Source organism: Cladophialophora yegresii, assembly GCF_000585515.1.
Source record: "Cladophialophora yegresii CBS 114405 chromosome Unknown aczIN-supercont1.5, whole genome shotgun sequence".
Taxonomy (NCBI): domain Eukaryota; kingdom Fungi; phylum Ascomycota; class Eurotiomycetes; order Chaetothyriales; family Herpotrichiellaceae; genus Cladophialophora; species Cladophialophora yegresii.
In genome coordinates this window covers 2656124-2675200 of record NW_006913049.1, presented here as the reverse complement: position 1 = coordinate 2675200, position 19077 = coordinate 2656124, and the positions used below count along the sequence as shown (strand labels likewise).

Here is a 19077-nt window from a genome sequence, read left to right as displayed (position 1 = left end):
TATTTGCCTCTACTTCCTCGTCTTGCGATTTTGAGCGGTCCTTTCATCGGCTGTCTGTCTGACAGTTCTACCTCGTCACGGTAAACGGGCGGACGCCGGAGGGAATCTCTGGCCCGCAACACGCCCGTTAAGATGACATCGACGGTGCCTCACATTGATCTGGGAGGGATGCGAACGGATACTCTACCTACGCGAAACGTCTCCAAGTCAACTATCTACACGATGATCCCGTCCATGGTCCGGTCGAGGATACCAGTATTGACCTCACTTCGGCATACCGCGAGAACGGTCGTTCTACGAAGAGGAGGGGAAGGTTATGCCTTATCATGCCTGGAAACCACAAAAGAAAAGGGAAGCTATAGCATCTCCTCGACCACAGACTCGAGCCGAGCCACCACGCCCACGACACGACCAGAGAGTCCGGAAGGGAGTATCCCGTCGCAAGATTTGAGCTTGACAAATTCCCCTCGGCCGGAAACGAGATTAGGTGTGGACTGGGATGTTGCATTGACGGGAGTCAGATTGTGGACATCAGCGAAAGCGCAAGCTGAGCAGGGCGGAGACTCGCTCGCGTTGAGGAGCATGCACGTCGATGCATTGCGGTATATGCATATGGCACTTCCCCAAGACTTGACGCCGCTTGAGATCCAATCTTTACGCGCCAGCATGGCCCCTCAGCTCATCTCTCAAGCAGCCGAGCCTGGGGGTCTTCACTTTCCACGACATCCCAACATTCTGAGGCAAAGCATTGCGCAGGCTGTTTGTTGGCTCATTGCCGGACTGCTTCTGGTCCTCCCAGTGATTATGACGTTGCTCAACCGACTCCTCCAATTTGAGCGCCAGCACCAGGTCACCGAACGGGTCATCTCAAATGGTGTTCAAGTTACATCTGCCCTGGGTGAACGTGGTATTGAGCTGCATCAAGCAATCATTCGTTTCAAGGACGGTCGGGTAGGCGGCGCTTGCTTTGAATTGGGATCATGGTTCGTTGAGGGCGTAGTCGGCGGAGTCAATGACGGCCTTGACGCCGTCGCTCAGAGGAGAACAGCGTCGTAAGCGAGACAGTCGCACATTGTGGGTGGCTTTCTCCCCCATGATTATAGTGCATATTACCGCAAGATACCCATTTGATGCAGACCATGAATGATAAAGTTGACCATACACTTCTGCTACTTTTTTGCGAGACTCCTCACGCTGGCGTCTGAACTCAACGGCTCCGCCGTCGTCGCCCCTCGACCCTGTTGTTTGTGCGACGTTCAGAGCCCCCGCGTCGCTCGCACTCTGTCGTGCGTCGTGGGTTGAAGCGAGCCTAGCGATGCTTGGTCTGGGCGTGGGGCGGCGGGACATGATCTCCGTCAGTTCGAACTTTATCCCTCCAGAGTGAACTTCAACCATGCCAACAATGTCCCTTTCTTCCCTCCCTTCCTTTCGCCGACAACTTTTTGTCTTGGAGTTGTAAGTTGCTGATGGGAGGTGAAAACTGTCAAGCTGACGTGTCATGAAGCTCATCTCTCAGAGATCGCTGTCCAGAGGGGCTTTATCTCTCCCTCACTCCTGGCGACCCATCGCTCTGGGTCGCCGTACTGTTTGTACGCGAGGGTACGACATCTCCTGGCCTTAACAAGGGCATTACTTACGATGAGACAATGGAACTCACGTCGACTTGCAGGACCATACGAAGGGGCGATCCTTCGCTTTCAGATATCGTTTCCAGACGCATATCCAGCCGTTCCCCCTCTCATCATTTTCTCCAGCGACATCTTTCACCCACTGGTTGTGCCGTTGACCACTTACACCTTTACTGTCAGCACCGTCGACGCCTCTGGCACTGTCAGTGCTTCCGACAAAGATCGATTACCACCCGGCGCCTTGAGCCTACGGCATGGATTTCCCCAGTGGTTCTCATCAACATCCTCGACAGACCAGAAGCACGACGCCTCGATTGCGGTCGCGCCGGCTGCTGGTCGACCCGTAACTCCCAGCGACGCGGACACGTGGTCCAGCGACGCAACTGAGGACAATAAAACGAGCCCAGCGCCATCTGACCGCACGGCTCCGACCCTGCCCATATTGCAACATATTCAAGACGCCTTCGAAAATGCAGATTTGCTGGACGAGATTCCACTTGAAGTTGTCGGTGACCCAAGCGCATGGCATGCCTGGCGCGCCCACCGGGGACTCGCCCGGCGACAGAGAGAGCAGCGAGGATCCGACCAGAACGGGCAAGATGCATCTCCCTCATCCCCCAAGCATCCCGGTGAATGGAAATGGGATGGCGTATGGGAATCTCGAGTAAGGCACGGTATCGAAGCCAGTATTAGTGAGGCCGCCCTTTTCGGCAACACCATCAGCAACACTCGATTTGGCTCGAGTCCTATGGAGTCTACGACCATGGACCCACGTGAGAGAATGCTTGCCGCTGCCGACCGACAAATTCGCTTCTCGAAGTTGAGCGAGGAGCGGCTCGACGAGCTGATCGGCCAAATACGCATCTCGGACACCACGATACCTGCTCCATGATGGCATTTGGAACTGCACGGAAGAGTCGATGTTTGCCACCGGCTGCAACCGCCTCTAAGGCCTCCTGGTCACCTTGTCCTCGCTCCTGCCGTTCACCAACACCTAGGCGTCGATGGCCATGGCTTCCGTCCCGTGCTGCTATCCATAGCAAGAGCCCAAGGACGGCCTTGCCATATACAATCCTGAGGATCTTTATCATCGATTCCGGACGCAGACTGTCCTTCGGCTTCTCTGTACCCTAGTAACTGCACCGGATACTCCGCACGCTTTGGCTTCCAGACAAAGGCCTCATCCTGTACAATCTTATGGTTTTCTTATCACTGAGCCGTGCACCTCGAAGAAGGACCCACCTTGTCGAGAAGAATATCCCTGTCATCGTCTTTAGCTGGACTGTTTCAATCTCTTCGGCCGTGCTGCACAATCCACAGCCGGTAACTGGAAGAGTACTACCTTCAGACCAAGCCACACACCGAGTGTTCCTCATATTCCAGGTTTCGCGCCTGCTGGCCCGAGGGCATCGTCTTTCTGGGCGACCACCTACGGTCTCCTTTCAGTGAGATCCCTGCGGGTTCTGCATGATCACCCCAAGGATCCTGAGCCAGCAGATCCGAATATACTGAAATCAGGCACAGTCCACGGCTGCTTGTACCTCCAGTCCTGCTCCTTCTTGTCCGCCTCAATATTATTGACCTCGTAGTGGGAGTTCTCTTGGTTACTTGTGGTCCTCTTTTCCCGGATCCGGTTGACTTGGCACTTGAGAAGTTCTTCGCGGACACAAGCATCAAGCACACCGTGGGCTGCGATATCAGGCGTCTCAATGGAGCAGCTGTCGGTACTCATTGAAAAAAGACTGGTACTCGAGTAAGATATCTGCAGCGAGACCTGGCTGTGCCAACAGATATTGGAGACGACCATCTTACGATCACGCTGTCAACGCTTGGTCATCGTTAGCAGCAGCATTGGACAATTCAGAGGGTCAACAAACTTGCCAGTCTTCTTCATACACGGGCACCATTAGAACATCCAACACGGCAGCCATGATGGAGGAAGAAGAGGTCGATGTCACACCGAAGGTGCTGAGGCTGACGAATCCGAACCTGAAAGAGAGCGGCAGTATTTCGTCGCGGGTGGCTTCTGAGAAGAGCAAAACATTTTCCTTTAGATCATTCTCAGGATCGTTCTCTTCACTTTGGCACAGACACAGCAGCAGCAATAGCACCTCAGGTTGCTTGTCATTCGGACCTCCGTCATTCACTTCATCGCCGCCATCACCCCCTTCATCTCATTACTACAGGCGGGTATCGGTTAACCAAGAGCACGACATGGCCGCTGTTGATGCTGGCGGCAATCAACGTCCTAATCCACTGCAACCGCCGCCATTGCGGCTGCCGGCGATCGCGGTGCCAGTGGTGACAATGAGTGCGTTTGTGGTCGGAGAGGACATAGGGCTTGCGCCCTATGCCTATGTCATCGTCGACGTGACTTGTGGGCTTCAAAATGCCCTTCAAGAGCAACAGCGCCTCTCGCAACGCGGCCCTCTTGCCAACCAACTGGACAACGACCCCGGCTACCTGGACGGCCTCCACATCGCCTTTGACATCGAAGGCCCCGCCACCGTGGTTTGGGAATTCGGGGCTCCTCATTGCCAAACCCTCCGAATCAACGACCGCTGGGTCGTGATGATCAAAATCAGCCTCAAAGAGAACAATTTGGCGGCAAGAATGTCCAGCTCCGTGCGGTCTTCGCTTGCAATGATCGACCAATTCCTACAGACACTCGAGATCGACAGCAAGAAAAGCGAACCTGTCTTTGTTCACGCAATCGTCAGATACCGACACGCTTTCTTGCCTGAAAACACCACGCTGGAAACTCGTGCTGCTTGCCAGGTTGGCTCACTGGTGATCACCTCCGCCATCACCGCCCTTACCAAGACACTCTCGACCTCCATCATCCATGCACTTAACCCTGGCCCGGGCAGCTACCTTCACCTCACCTCGATCACAGAACCAACATGTCGGCTCTACTTCGACTTTCCTGCCGACGAGGCAATGACAATAATCAAGGACTTCCGGCTTGTCTTTGGCGACGCCATTCCTCGCTCCGTGCAGATCGACCTCGCTAACCTCGATGCTCATTACTACCACGCCCAAAACAGTCAGTCAACACCAAAGAAGCCGTCTACATTCCGAAAGTCCCTACACCGCGCGAGAGCAGTGGTCAGCAAGATGTCGTTGAAGAAGAAGAATGTGGAATAGCAAAACACAGAAATGGGGCTTATTGCTGGCGGAGAAGTGGATATGAGAATTGCCGACGAAGAACCGGGAAGCGTACACAGTATTGACAAGGCCGCTTTGGTATGGCGGCACATGAGAGAAAACTCTGGGCTAAATGACGAGGCCAACAGCCTATATGATGAGACTGGAATGATGGGGCCGCCTTGGCTATGAGTGGCCGTAATGAAGAATAAACCCGTCCTGTTGTGTATCTCCTTCACGTACCATTGGAACATGAGTTGCCGCCACAGCCAAGCAACAAACGGAGATGCGACTTGTCCTGGCTTGGATATTTCTGATGATTGGGTGTGATTAGCCCGACTCAGTTCGGTTGATTGATATTCCAAATGCACTGCCTGTCGTCGCTTTTGGTTTATGTCTGCCTCGTTGTCTAGCGTGCGGACCCTACGACATAACCCGGTGGATAGTGGGCAAAGGAAAACCTGGCCTCCTGCCGTGTCTCTTTCAATCGCTGATCCATTCGTACTCGGTCGGTCATTCATCGCTAGACCGCCCCAAATGAGGACTGGGGCCACTGGGCTGGACTGAACTTACATACGCAGGGACTGTGATTTGACGAGGATGGAGTCGCTGGTAATAACCTCATTTCTACTACCCCTGCCGTTTCTCTTTCAAACCACTGGGCCATAGTACTAGGTCACTCATCGCTACGGCGCCGCCAATGAGGAAAAACACCGGGACAGGACTGATCTTTCACATACTCCGTACACAACTGTAATTAATCTGAACAGTACAGTACCGTGTTTCTGGTCTTGGCCCTCTACTTCTCCATCCCACTACCGACGACTGGCGCAGGCCCTGTACAGTACGTAGCATTTTCAGCGCCTCGCGGGACATGGGCTTGGATAGAGGATACTCCGTACAGTAGCTCTGTTAATCGCCCTCGTCGCTCTCAGATGCCACTACGTTGGTGGTGCCGGTGGTGGTGCTGGTACTAATTCCTACTCCACTAGATACAGGACCAACAACTGAGGCAGGCCAGGCCCTGTGCGTATCATTTTCAGGGCCACCGTGGACATGGTTCTTAATAGACGCGTGGCTCGACCGGACTTGACGCTCTCAACAGGCGCAACGCGTCTTCGAGACTCACTGTATGTCTTGAGGTCCTGCCTTTCCGAAGCCGCAACGTCTCTTCGACACTCACTGTCCATTCTTAAGGTCCTGTCTTCTCGACGTGTTAGCCCGAGTTCCGATCCTGGAACAGTCCCATCTCCGTCTAAAGCTTGATCTCGTCCGCCACGGCCTTCCTAGCCTGTGCCGTCTCTGCCTGAAGATTATCCTTGTCCGCCACGGCCTTCCACCCTGCAGGCACACCGTCGTCGGTAAACTGCGCCCACTCGAAATGGCCGCATCCTGCACCTCCCCCGGGTTTACTCCCCACCTGACACATCCACATGTAGCGGCCTCTGTTGACCTTCTGCTTCTGTACCGTCTTTAGCACGGCGGGGAGACCACATTTGCATTTTGGCGTGTATTTGGGGCGGAACTCCTCGCGGTACCAGCGGTACGTGATGTTGACGCGTTTGTTGCCCGCAACCGGGTGGGGTGTAATGTTCAGGGCTGGGGCGATGCTGTGTTTCCATTCTTCTTGCATCTCGGCGTGCATCACGAGGAGAGAATTATGCGGGAGATGGATGGCGATCTGTCCAGAAATATCGGCTGCGGGGGTCGTGCTCGTACTGTCGGCCTCGGTCGGGTCATCCTTGGGCACGATCTTTCGGACGCGGAATTCTCTCGCCACGCCCAGGCTGAGACTCCCGATGATGGGTCGGGGACCGAGGTAGGAGAGCTGATCGGAGTGGTAGCCCACATGTTGAGCTCCGCCATCGTAACAGTTGACGAAGGCAGCGTTCGGCTGCCATGGCTCGGGTGATTGATACTTTAACTTCTTGCCGTCCGGGTAGAAGTCACGGATGCGGATGTCGATCTCTTTGTTCACTGCGTCACGCACCAGGTCGCTGACTTGCCTCATGACGGGCAGGAGCTGTCGAATATCGCCAAGGTCATTGCCGTTGTAGTAGTATTCGCTTCGCTGCCGCTGGACGTCCGCCAGGCTGTCGACGTAGAAACATGCCGTGTGAGGAGACTTGACCACATTCTCAAAAATCCTGAACTCGATGGACTCGTAGGTCGGGACCTCGGCAAGCAGTTCTTCCAGAAGGGCATTGGCGAGGTACGGAGGCAGGAAGTTGTGAATGGTCGAACAGGGCGTGTGATTTGCGATATCTTCCGGCGTGTACAGGTGCAGTGTTTTGCCTTTGCGGGTCAGCGGCTGCACCGCTGCTGTCTTTGAGGGACTCTTGCTACCGGACTTGAAAGGCAAGGCGCTCTGCATGCCCGGTGTGGCGGTGAGTCGACGCTTTAGTGGTGGTGGTGGAACATCTTTGTGACCTGCGGAAAGTGCTTCGATTGCGGCATCCACTGAGCCATCGCAGCTCAGTAGAACCTCCAGCAAGTCGTCCTGCGATCTTCCTGGATGGAGCGATGACAGCATCGCCAGCTTGATGTCTGTCGACTCCTCTTCCTGCTCGGCTGGTGGTGCAGGGCATTCAGCCTGCGGTGGCGGGTGCGGCGACTCGCGGCGCCTCTTCCTCGAGATGAACGCGTCCATGGTGAGTTTCGCCTCGACTCGGAGCCATAATCTGTGTTTTGACGTATGCTACCGTCACAGTAGCTGCGGGATCGCGTCTGGACACTGTAGGGCACATTCCTAGGATGAGGGAGAGGGTCTTTCTCAGCGGTGCGAGTCTGCACGCTGTCACTTACGCGCAGGAAGCCAAGTGACGGTGGCGGGGGAAGAAACCTCGGCCCGCCAGTCCAAAGTGCAGAACGTAAAGTACAAAGTGCCCTGCGGAGTACAGTACTCATTCTGCTCTCCTTTGCAGCTTCAACATAGTCGGCACGACCATATACACAGTACGGAGTCTTCTTGAGGAGCTTGGATAGATGAGATCTCTCTCCTTGGTAGCGCCGCGCAATGAGTGAAGATCGGGACCAGCCATGCTCGAGTTCCGGACCCAAGGCTTTCAAGGCTATTCAGTCAAGTATTCTCCATTCTTTGACAATCGGATAGCCGTCGCCGCAGCTGCAAACTATGGCTTGGTTGGCAACGGGCGGCTCTTCGTCCTGGAGCTGACCTCGCACGGCATTGTACCTCTCAAAGTGTACTGGCTCATATTCACATTTCACCCGGTCTTTCACAGCAAGAAGCTTGTGCTAACTGCTTGTACCTATTCACCAGTTACCCTACACAAGACGCCCTTTACGACGTAACCCATTCTGAAGCACACTCCTTTCATCTCCTGACCTCCTCTGGTGACGGTGCGCTGCGTCTCTATGACACGTCCTTGGCTCCCGAGTTCCCCATTGCAAAGTTCGAAGAGCATTCTCGAGAAGCCTTTTCATGCAGCTGGAATCTCACATCAAAGGCAACCTTTGCCTCTTCTTCGTGGGATGGCACCGTCAAGATATGGAATCCGGAACGACAGCAGAGTCTGCTGACACTGCCTACCCATTCGTGCACATACAGTGTCCAATGGAATCCTCACAACGATGGCATGCTCAGTGCTGTATGTTCAGACAGCCATCTGCGGGTGTGGGATTTGAGGACACCCGCAAGTGCAAGCAATCATCTTGTATTGCAGATCCCGATACACGCCGCTCCGCTGTCGGCCGGCGCTGGCATGGGGAAAATTCAACCAACCTTCCCACCTGCGGAAGCCTTGACTCATGATTGGAACAAGTATCGAGGTACAGTCGTCGCGACGGGTGGTGTTGACAGAATCATTCGAACGTTCGACATTCGTCAGCCCAAGGGCCCGCTGCAGCTGTTGCAAGGTCACGGTTACGCGGTACGGAAGGTTGCATGGAGCCCACACCTCCCGGATCTGCTACTCAGCGCCAGCTACGACATGACCTGTCGAGTCTGGACGGACGGCGGCGAGCAAGGAGGCCCCGCCAGAGAACTCGGCAGTATGGGAAGACATACCGAGTTTGTGACTGGGGTCGACTGGTGCTTGTTCGGGTCCGAAGGGTGGGCTGCCAGTTGTGGTTGGGACGAACGTCTCTGCGTTTGGGATGTGCGAACAGTCATGCGTTCGTGACAAGACACGGCGAGCGAACGTGCTCTGCGTGCTCGACTTCAGCATCAGTATTGGATGGATCTGTCGCCGACTCCGCAGAGTAGGTAACGGGAAATCCTCCATGCTGACAAAAGGAAACAACAAAGCACCACTCTTATCACGGTCTACGTGCCACGGAAGTCGACACGCCAGATAGCATACTCGGACACTCTTATGCACGAGGGCAGATCCGGCCCGAAGAGAAGGCTGTTCACCGGCTTATGTTACATCTACGGAGTACGAAACATGAACAAGGCTTCAAGTTCAGAGTCGTTGTTTGTCGGCCAGCGGCGGAATAGGAAGGAGACCGGTGACTGATGCATACGCAGCTGTGAGCCTCGGTCGTCTAATCTCGTTTCTTATTGCTGGCCGATGGCATTTCAACCAATCACCATGCCAAGACCATCCGGAAACCGTGGGCCTATGTGTCGATCCCCCAGCGCCTTTAGAGACTTTCGACTCTGACTTTGGCTTTCGTGCTCAGCATCGGGGCCGTGATAGGTGCAGCAGAATAGTACTTTTTGTGGCAGGAGGTTGCTGGCTTGATGCTTGCGCATTGCTTGTTTACACAGTACACCCTATCACACCTCTGTTCAGTCTCGTTTTGGACGCTCTACTGCTCCCGCAGCCGCCTGTCCGGGATGAGCTCTCAGGATGAGCCATTCATATCTCGCCTATCTTGAAGTCGTGGGTACCTGCTTCTGCCATCTGCGGAGTTGCACGTTGATCTGGATTGATCATTCCCTGCTGGTATCCTAGTCGGGCGAGCGTGACAAGGAAGGACTGGATGCTGTGTTTTGGATGTATGCGCAGAACCATGTTACATCTCTGTGGGCGGCCGGCGCCGATGTGGAATCATGATTACAGGGATCAGTGTGGATTGTGTTTGTGTTACAACGTGTGCAGGTGAGTAGGTGGGGTACCCTACCATGAGTTGGCACCGAGGACTCTGGACGAATATAAAATGGGACGAGGTCGAGTCGATGGTCGCTGCACAGCACGCAGCAAGCCAGAGGCATCTGTGAAGAGGGGTTCAGAGCAAGAACTCTGCCGTGAATCTGGATCAGCCTCGAGTGTTTGTTCCCCGTCGACCTGTGTCCAAGTCAACTCAGCCATCATGCTGCTCTCACAAGTATGTCAATGCCAATACTCAATATCTGTCTCGGTGCCTAACATACTTCAGTTTTTGGCTGGTGTCTTCATCGTCCTGACTCCCGTCATAGCCCTCCCACCGGGCTTCTCCTCAAGCAAGGCTCTAGCGTCGCCATCCTTGTGGCCTCGTGAACTCAGTCCCTTCTCAAAGCGCCAATCCTGCGTCGAGACCTGCGCGAACGTCTGTTACTGGCAGGAAGACATTGACGAAGCCGTCTCAAAGGGCTTCAGTCTCCTCGAATCCGGCCAAACATTGGGCTCTGGCGACTACCCTCATGAGTATAACAACTATGAGGGTTTTGATTTCCCCGTCAGCGGCCCGTGGTATGAGTTCCCGATCTTGAGCAACTTCGAGGTCTATTCTGGGGGTAGTCCAGGGGCTGATCGGGTAATTTTCAACGAGGATGGTGCCTACGCCGGTGTCATAACGCATAATGGAGCGAGCGGGGATGATTTTGTGGCATGTGCTGGTGCCAACCCTTGAGAAGCCTGGACCTGACTCATTATTGTTGTGGGTTTGCTGTTATGGGAAAAGGGTCGGACTGGTCGTGATAAGCTCTCGAGGCCGAGCAGTCTTCTTCTCGGCTCCAATGTCTATGTCAAATTATGAGACGAGACGATTCTATATATTTCATACTCAGCCATTCTAGATGCACATGCTATCACCGTTGGGTCTACGGAGGCGTACCGGCCATCCTCTCTGGTTCATTATCTACTCTCGCCAGCTCAACGGCCGGTGCTCCATCACCGACCATTAACCCGATTCCAGTCCTCATGGTCATGTTCTTTCGTACTTCATAGCCTCGTTGTAATGCTGGAGATGGTGCACATGGCACCCTTACAGCCGTACATGACCCTCACACAGTGTCGATCCGGCAGCAACAGGTGGCTCTTTATCTTTGTGGCAGCGCTAGGGTTCTAGCCCAAGATCACGGCCACCCCAAGCTCCAGATGCTCAGCATCACATAGTCATGAACGAATATTACCCTCATTTCTCCCCGAGCCTCTTCTCGATGCCCTCTCTGTGCTGTCTCCTCGCATCGGCCAACTCCTCTTTAGAGGCATCGTACCGCACATTGCCCTGCTGGTTGAACGGATTCTCCTCCGACCTCTCAAACTCCTTCCTAATCAACTCGATCTGCTGGTTTCTCCTCAGGCCTGGATTCTCCGTCTTCACCTCGGGTAACCGTCTCTCCTCGTACGCTTTGTACGCCGCCGCATACCTCCTCTCCGGATGACGATCCAGCTTCATGTCGTTCGCCGAACCCGTCGCCAGACTCAGCGCGTCCAGAGCATTATCAATCCCCGTGGCGCTGATGGCCTTCATCTTCCCCTCCGCGCTCGAGGGTCCACCATCATCCAGCTGTCCCAAATCCAGCGGCCGGCCCACGTTCTTCTTCTCGGCCGTCTTCTTGCCCGCGCCCTTCGGTTTGCTGGGCTGGTTCTTCTCCTCCTCGGCCAACATGGCGTCCCGCTCGGCCTTTTTGGCCGCCTGTTCCGCCGCCTTCGCTGCGGCGGCTTGCTTCTTGGAGGAGTCTTTGGCGCCTTGGTTCCATTTCTCGGATTCGCGCTCTTCGGTGGCACGGTCGGCTTGTGCTTGTTTCGAGGCCGCGGCTTCGGCTTTTCGCGCGTTGCCCGCGGCTTTCTTGGTGTTTTCGCCTTTGTTCTTGGGCGCCATTGTCGTGGGCGAGGACGAGGGGACGGGCTTCTGAAAGGCGGTGTTCTCGGTGGCGGAGTGGGGTTGAGTGGCTGCCGACTGAGCGTTCAGGTAGGCTTTGGCGGTGATGTAGGTCGTGATGTTGACGATCACAAAAATGCGAATGAATTGCGTGGGGGAAAAGATGAAGGGGTTGTGAGGCATATAATCGTTTTAGTCAGTCTGGGTGCTGCGCGTGAAACCATATGACTCCGATGGCGGATGCCTCCTCGCCTCGTTCTTTGCATGCGGGCGGCTCAAGGCTACGACGCAGCCTTGTGGTGGGCGATGACGTAGTGGGTTTGCTCCCGTCTCGACACCTACTCGAGCGCCGCTCCATCCCCTGATCCTTCATGGCGACAGCCCTGCGATACGCCCAGTATCGCCATACTCGTGTGTACAAGTAGCGGCTAGTATGCGCCATGCTGTCGATGAATCAACCTGGAACTGACTACTTGCCGATACCTTAGCTCCCTTTCTTCCTCAGGAAACCTTAACCACCAGCCACGGTCGACCCCTAATTATCACCTATGTCAGTGGTAAGGCAGCGTCGATATCCCAAACAACCTTGTCTTGGGTGACCGAAGTTCCCGTGCTAGGTGGGAAGTGCCTGTAGACCAAGAGTGAACACGAACTCAGCAACTCTGGGCAATGAGCTACTTCGGCAGAATACGAGGCTCCTCGCTTGCTGGTAGGGCCAGATGCACCACAGCCTCTTCTTGGAATCGGGAAGTTGAACTGACATAGCCCTGCCCACTGGCATTTTCCATCTAGCTCTGCTTGGTCCCCGTCTTTCTATTCAGCTGACCTGCCCGTTACTGGTTCTACTGAGCATCGCACACTTGTATATCGCCCCGTTGGACATCGCATTGGGAGGCCAGTCATGGTGCCTTATTTAATGAAGAGCCTGCGACTATGTCCCTGTCTACGAAACTATATCACCCGCGTATCCTCTCAGCTGTCTAGGGGCAATTCAGGCATGTAAGTTTGCCCACCTAGCGATCATTCCCATTCTCTTGTCTATACAAGACGTGATACCAGCGTACGACATTTCCACGTTCGCCTGCCATTACACACGTTGAATACCGGAACAATGAATCCGTCAGCTTCCGGTGCCAGTCCAAGCTCAGCGCCGCATTCGCGAACTTCATCGCTCTTCAAAGGATTGGGGTTTCTCGTTGGTGAAGCGTTGAGGCAGGCGGCAGAGAAGGCAGACGAAAGAGCCACACTTGCAGAGTCACAAAGAAGAGCCGCATCCGTGGCTGAAGAAGTAAGGTTACAGACTGAACGGCTTGAGGCACAAAGCGCTGCCGCACGAACTTCGCAGTCAGATGATTCTTCGCGGTTCACAAATACCACTGATCGACCTTCGGAAGAAGAAGCCGCAGAAATGGCTGCCACGTTGCTCAGAATACTCGACCCTGCGACATACCGTGCTACATCAACACCGAGCCCCTCGCCTCGGATGGACACTACAATGTCTGGCATAGCAAGGACGTCCACTCCTGCTGGATGGAGATCGTACAACTTTCCCATAATAGGAGTGACAGCATCCTTGCCTGCCAATCACACCATTGTGGCTGGAGTTTCCGGACCAGCCAACAGGGTAATGACTGTCCCCTCCGGTCGGGCCAATTTGTCATTCCACATCTCTATCAACGTGATATACTCCCACGCCGGGGTCAACGAGCATCGGGCACGACAGAGCCAGACCTGGGTAAACAATGGTGGCATGACCTTGACCCTGGTGTCAAGTGCACAGCCTCTGGCACTTTCGTCGCCGGGCATCACAGCGACAAGCAGCTGCCACAGGAGCGAGAACTTTAACACTATATACTCAGTTATCCTCAATTCCAGCGCCCACAACAATGGCGTCTATCTCTGTGGCAACAGTCCCGGTGCAGACGCAAACGCGATGCGAGCCACGGTCAACTCAATCGCACGCAGTATCCGCTTCCTCCCGCTTGACACAACCAACGTTGCGTCGCATGCACTCGTCGGGTTCTATTCCAAGTCCGGGTCAGAGAGCTCCACCAGCACCTACGCGCGGGTCTCGCGCCACGAGACGATCTCCCTGTACCTTTTCAGCGACGGCTTTTACATCCTTTCCATTTTCACAAAGTCGTTCGGTTTCGCTGCTGGCATTTCGGGCATATCCACCTCCGATACCAAGAAAGAGAGCGGCTTCTGGGATACGGAGGGCTCAAATCAACGCGGAATTTTGACACTCCGAGAGCTAGGCGATCATCAGGAAGCCGGGGTAGAGCTCGGTGTTCGGGAATGCCAGTACGAGACTGGTAGCTACGGCGTGATAATTCACCTGGGCAATGCAATGCTACAACGGAAGGGAGTCTTGAGGCTTCAAGATTTTCATTCTCTTTAGGCGAGGTCCGAGTGTAGGTATTAGCTCGGAGGTTGGCTTCTCGAAATGTTAAGCTGTTGCTGGGTTAATTACTTCCTCGTAGGGCTCGACTATGCGCAAGCAGGAGGTGGGAAACTTCTACTTCAAGCCGTTGACCAGAGCTCTGGTACGAGTACCGTCTTGTTAGTTTACCTTGCCAGCTATATAAATTCATCAACCTGGCTTCTTGAAGTTCCCGCCCATAGTAGGTCATATCCCTGCCCATTGCGGATCCCCATAGGACGGCGTGTGCGCATATGCGCTGTTTTGTCTCCCACGATAGTCAACTCGGAGACGCCGATGGGAATGCCTGTGCTTCAACCTCAGCAAGTCTGGCTCAGGCCCAGGAGTCCGGGGATATGCAAACGTCTCGTGGAAGAGATACAAGACCTTCGTAATCCTGTACGGCTATGTCGTGACCCAACAATTCTGATCCCGCTCCGTCGTACTACAACCTGCATGTCCCTTTCACCACGTCCGCCATCTCAACACTTGACCAGTTCTACAATCAGATCCCTGCACGGCTGCGCATCTACGGTTCGCGTATCGAGCGATCCAAGCGAGTTCGTAAATATAGCAGCAATCCCATAAACCGTAAGCATTGTCTCCAACATCGAAATAGCCATACGTCGTACATAGCATAGTAGTCTTAACGAACACCCTATGCGCCCAGTCAAGTCATCTGCAGATTGATTTCTTGCCAACAGGGGTATCATACCCTACCAGAAACCCTATCCGCCCAGTCACGTCATCTGCAGACTGATTTTCTGCCAACAAGGGTATCATATCATGCTCGAGGTGACGCCTGAACACCAAACACCTATCGCTCGCGCCATATCATCGTTCATATCCCGAGACCGTTCCAAACATATCGAAACAAAACTCCGTTTTCGCCCCGCCTCCGCTGCGGACAATATCTCTCTCCCTCCCTCCCTCCCTCCCTCTCTCGCGCGCGCTCTCGCTCGCTCTAGATCAACCTCAACGGCGTCCTCATACCCGCAAACCCCTGCCTCATGAACTTATACCTTGTCGGCACGACCTGCAGCCGCCGAAACGCCTCTCTCACATGTTTGGGCTCGACGGGCGTGCGCCCCTCCTCGGGCATCTCAAACAGACTGCACCCTTCGCGCTTGCGTTTCTTGCTCGCCTCCTCGCCGGGCCTGCCACCGTTGAGTTTGCGGTTGGCCGCATCCTCTGCGGCTTTCACCTTGAGGGCCTCCTCCGTGAGCGTCTGGACTATCTCAAACGTCAGAAACCCCAAAATGTCGACGACGTCGTCGTTGGGTTTGCTGTCCAGGATGGTCGCGAAGCCGGCCCACTCGCGGAACCGCTTGCTCTTGCGGAACGTGAAGCTCGCTTGCCGGCAGTCGCTCCAGTAGACGTACTCCTCCCTCGTCATGTTCTTGGTGCGTTCGTCCGCGGAGGCCAGGCGGGCTAGCGTGGCTTCATTCTGTTCCTCTTCTTCTTCGTCCTCTTCGTCGTCCCGCTCGGGGACCTGCTCGGCGTAGAACGAGTGGATCTCCCACGGGAGCACGAGCTTGGCTTTCTTCGCGGCGCTGGTTTTTGGTGGAGCTGCCGGGTTGACGCCGCCGGAGGCCTTTTGTCGAGTTAGCGATGGACACTGACCAGGCAGGGGCACTTCTTGTCTTACCTCTTCGAAGTCGCCGACGTCGCCGGCATCTCCGCCGCCTTTGTCGTCCGAGTCCTTGACGTTCTTGCGCACGTCCTTCCACGAGAGGAACGTCTTGAGCCGCGACACTTTGGCCCGGTCGTGCCGGATCTGGAAGATCAGGTCGCCTATGGAGATGGACCGGGAGCCACGCCGGTTGGCGAGCATGGTCGCTCGGGTCAGCTGGGATTGCGTGGGTTAGTCGCTGTCGCTGCGCAGGATGCAAGGTGCTTGACGGGCTTACCATTTCTATCACCTGCTCTCGCACGATCTCCTCGATCATCCACGTCGTCTCGGGGCTGGGTTCGGCTGTTTCGCCGCTGACGAACATCATCTGTTCGAGGAGGTAGATTAGTCTCTGCTTGAAATCGTCTGTGGTTTCGTCATCGTGACTGTAGGCACGGAATGCGGTTGCTGTAGCAGATGCAGACTCTTGTATGCTGCCACCAAGAATCAAGGCCCTGGCAATTTGGCTTCGGTGGTCTCCAGTACTGTGATTGTCCATGTTGGTGTTCGGTATCCAAAAGTGGTATGTCGCATGAGTTGGGTTCTGGGATTTCAGCCCTGAAGCCCGTTGATGCCATTTTGGTATATACAAAGCGGTCTGCGGTCTGCTGTCTCGCGGGTGCGGGTCTGGCAGATGGGATATTGCCAGCGGTTTGTGAAAGGCATACAGTATCCGCAAAAGAGCGAACTGAATTGGTCTCCAATATCCGGCAGACAGATAATCGGTACAGTGTCTGTTCCATCTACGAGACACGATCCAGATGTCATTCCAATTCGCTTGTGGTGTCATGCCTGGGTGCTTCTGAAGCAGCCAAAGGGTGGTACTAAGGTGGCTCTGATTGCGTTTGGGCCGGACATAAGATTCCAATACCAGGGCTTGTCGGCCTTCATAAACGCCAGAAACCATACAAATCACAGTGGAAAGCGATAGCAATGAAAGGTGCTCTCACCTGCTGGATCTCCTGCCTGTACTTTGCCGGCCTCTCTGCTGCCATCTTGACAGTTCCACCGACTAGCGGCCGTCTGGTGGCTGTGACTTTCTTCAACCCCTGGATATGGATATGGGAACGTTGCAAGCCAACACCCAACAATGACGATAATATACAGATAGACTCGCACAGTGGTTGATGGAACGCGATCAGTCCAGCTGAGGCAGTCGCCGTTTGTCAGAGATGACCGACTCTCGCGACGTTTACCCGAATGAATGACCGTCGACCCACCAAATATTCGTCCCCGTTGAATGCTTCTTTCACCTCAAAACCCCCGCCGTCGACTGTTGCTGTCACTTCTGGGTCTATCTTCACGGCAACCGGTAAAGATGCTCTACCTCGTGGGACTCGGTCTCGCCGATGAGACCGACATCACTGTGAAAGGCCTCGAGGTGGTGAAGCGCGCCGAGAGAGTCTATCTCGAAGCGTACACCAGCATTCTACATGTCGGCAGAGAGAGACTGGTATGACGAGACATTCTTGCCCTTCACCGCATATCTTGCTGACATGATCATCATCTGACAGTCAAGGTAGGAGTCATTCTATGGACGACCCGTGATCGTAGCGGACCGTGAAATGGTCGAGTCCGCCAGCGACGAGATCCTGGACGGCGCCGACAAAGATGACATTGCATTCCTGGTCGTCGGTGACCCTTTTGGGTACGTTGATATCCGGCCCTACAACCTGCCTTGTCTCTGACCGGTGTTGCAGTGCGACCACTCACACAGATCTCGTCCTCCGCGCCCAAGAACTGTCGATACCCACCAAATCCATCCCCAACGCCTCTATCCTCAACGCCATTGGTGCCACAGGCCTGCAACTGTACAACTTTGGGCAAACCGTGTCGATGGTCTTCTTCACCGACACCTGGAAACCAGCCAGTTTCTATGACCGGATCCGCGAGAACAGCTCGATTGGCCTACACACACTATTACTCCTCGACATCAAGGTCAAAGAACAATCACTCGAGAACATGGCGCGAGGAAGGAAGATCTACGAGCCGCCTCGATACATGACGGTCTCGCAATGCGCGCAGCAAATGCTGGAGATTGAACAAGAGAAGCAAGAGAACGTATACTCGGAAAACAGCCTGGCCATTGGATGCGCCAGAGTCGGAGCAGATGATCAAAAATTTGCCTGTGGAACTCTAAAGGAGCTATGTGACGTTGACCTAGGCCCTCCACTGCATAGCCTCGTGCTGCTTGGTAAGAGAGCGCACGAGCTGGAGAAGGATTACATCAAGAAGTTTGCCGTGAATGAGGACACGTTTGAGGAGAGCTGGGACAAATACCACGAGAGGAGTCGGTAATTACAGTCCCTTCGGCCTCTGAACCTGAAAAGGTAGCTGCATTCAACCTTCCTGAGATCGAATGAGTGGAATAGTGGTTACCACCACCAGCAAGCCAGCTGGACTATCCCTCTTGAGTCTCAGGTCGATATCCTCGCCTCCAGTGAGGGGTCGCACGCTTTCAGTACGGGGCACAGTAGATTGGGTTGCTAGGGTCTCGCGAGGGGTTCAATTTGGGAGTGCATTGCAGGGGCATGAATATATGTGAGAGGAAACCGGCTGGCACAAGATATTCAGGCTGCGGTTTCCCACCTCTTCTCCAGCCCTGCTTGCGCTCGTCCTACTCTGTACCCGTAAGACGTCCCGCAGATCAATATCATTAGAATCGATGACTCTCAAGCCCACCCCATCCCAATATTGTAAACAGTTAGCAACATCTAGCAGCCTTGGCCATGCATGCGGATAGGACGAGTAGAGTACACCAGATATGCAACCTGGCAAGCCTACCTGCTACTTCGATACCTCGTAACCAACCGCAGGCCGTGATTCCACAGTACTGTACACCATATGCTAGAGCGCAGAAGCGAGCGAGCAATTCATTTGATCGGGAATTTTGCTTATGCACCACGTGGGAAAAAGCCCCGCAGCCCGCAGGCCTTTTCCCCAACAGCAGCTGCAGCTGCAGCTTGCTCGCTTGCTCGCTCGCTCGCCTTTCGCTTAATTGATGTCAGTTCTAGAAAACGTGCCATAATTAGACAGGTCCAGTCCATACGGAGCACGCGTACCCGTCTGCCCTGTGGTTGCACAAAGAGCCGCCTCCAGGACGTAGCTGGGCGCTTCCGGGGGGAAATTTTCCCTCACGGACCTCCAAGGGAGAAGAAAAGATCCCAAACGTGTGCTCTCCTGCTGTCTTCTTGAGCGCCCTCGAACATGCTTCTACC

At 54.6% G+C, this 19077-nt stretch overlaps 10 protein-coding genes across 10 annotated transcripts; 7 read left to right on the top strand and 3 right to left on the bottom strand.

Moving 5' to 3' along the window:
* Positions 1–132: 132 nt before the first annotated feature.
* Positions 133–1056, top strand: A1O7_07700 (uncharacterized protein; the record flags this gene model as incomplete). The annotated part of the gene is made up of 1 exon (XM_007761697.1): positions 133–1056. One exon carries the CDS (start codon positions 133–135, stop codon positions 1054–1056), a length of 924 nt encoding a protein of 307 aa, XP_007759887.1.
* Positions 1057–1638: 582 nt separating this feature from the next.
* A1O7_07699 (uncharacterized protein) lies at positions 1639–2520 on the top strand (the record flags this gene model as incomplete). The annotated part of the gene is made up of 1 exon (XM_007761696.1): positions 1639–2520. The coding sequence occupies one exon, from the start codon at positions 1639–1641 to the stop codon at positions 2518–2520; it is 882 nt and encodes a 293-aa protein (XP_007759886.1).
* A 1322-nt stretch (positions 2521–3842) lies between these two features.
* On the top strand, positions 3843–4775 carry A1O7_07698 (uncharacterized protein; the record flags this gene model as incomplete). The annotated part of the gene is made up of 1 exon (XM_007761695.1): positions 3843–4775. One exon carries the CDS (start codon positions 3843–3845, stop codon positions 4773–4775), a length of 933 nt encoding a protein of 310 aa, XP_007759885.1.
* A 1255-nt stretch (positions 4776–6030) lies between these two features.
* On the bottom strand, positions 6031–7425 carry A1O7_07697 (uncharacterized protein; the record flags this gene model as incomplete). The annotated part of the gene is made up of 1 exon (XM_007761694.1): positions 6031–7425. The coding sequence occupies one exon, from the start codon at positions 7423–7425 to the stop codon at positions 6031–6033; it is 1395 nt and encodes a 464-aa protein (XP_007759884.1).
* A 389-nt stretch (positions 7426–7814) lies between these two features.
* Positions 7815–8917, top strand: A1O7_07696 (uncharacterized protein; the record flags this gene model as incomplete). The annotated part of the gene is made up of 2 exons (XM_007761693.1): positions 7815–7978; positions 8056–8917. 2 exons carry the CDS (start codon positions 7815–7817, stop codon positions 8915–8917), a joined length of 1026 nt encoding a protein of 341 aa, XP_007759883.1.
* Positions 8918–10052: 1135 nt separating this feature from the next.
* A1O7_07695 (uncharacterized protein) lies at positions 10053–10571 on the top strand (the record flags this gene model as incomplete). Its single annotated transcript, XM_007761692.1, has 2 exons — positions 10053–10067; positions 10119–10571. The coding sequence occupies 2 exons, from the start codon at positions 10053–10055 to the stop codon at positions 10569–10571; spliced, it is 468 nt and encodes a 155-aa protein (XP_007759882.1).
* Positions 10572–11075: 504 nt separating this feature from the next.
* Positions 11076–11948, bottom strand: A1O7_07694 (uncharacterized protein; the record flags this gene model as incomplete). The annotated part of the gene is made up of 1 exon (XM_007761691.1): positions 11076–11948. The coding sequence occupies one exon, from the start codon at positions 11946–11948 to the stop codon at positions 11076–11078; it is 873 nt and encodes a 290-aa protein (XP_007759881.1).
* A 1444-nt stretch (positions 11949–13392) lies between these two features.
* Positions 13393–14166, top strand: A1O7_07693 (uncharacterized protein; the record flags this gene model as incomplete). The annotated part of the gene is made up of 1 exon (XM_007761690.1): positions 13393–14166. The coding sequence occupies one exon, from the start codon at positions 13393–13395 to the stop codon at positions 14164–14166; it is 774 nt and encodes a 257-aa protein (XP_007759880.1).
* Positions 14167–15151: 985 nt separating this feature from the next.
* A1O7_07692 (transcription initiation protein SPT3) lies at positions 15152–16358 on the bottom strand (the record flags this gene model as incomplete). Its single annotated transcript, XM_007761689.1, has 2 exons — positions 15152–16036; positions 16098–16358. 2 exons carry the CDS (start codon positions 16356–16358, stop codon positions 15152–15154), a joined length of 1146 nt encoding a protein of 381 aa, XP_007759879.1.
* An 819-nt stretch (positions 16359–17177) lies between these two features.
* Positions 17178–18157, top strand: A1O7_07691 (diphthine synthase; the record flags this gene model as incomplete). Its single annotated transcript, XM_007761688.1, has 3 exons — positions 17178–17312; positions 17383–17507; positions 17560–18157. The coding sequence occupies 3 exons, from the start codon at positions 17178–17180 to the stop codon at positions 18155–18157; spliced, it is 858 nt and encodes a 285-aa protein (XP_007759878.1).
* Positions 18158–19077: the final 920 nt, after the last annotated feature.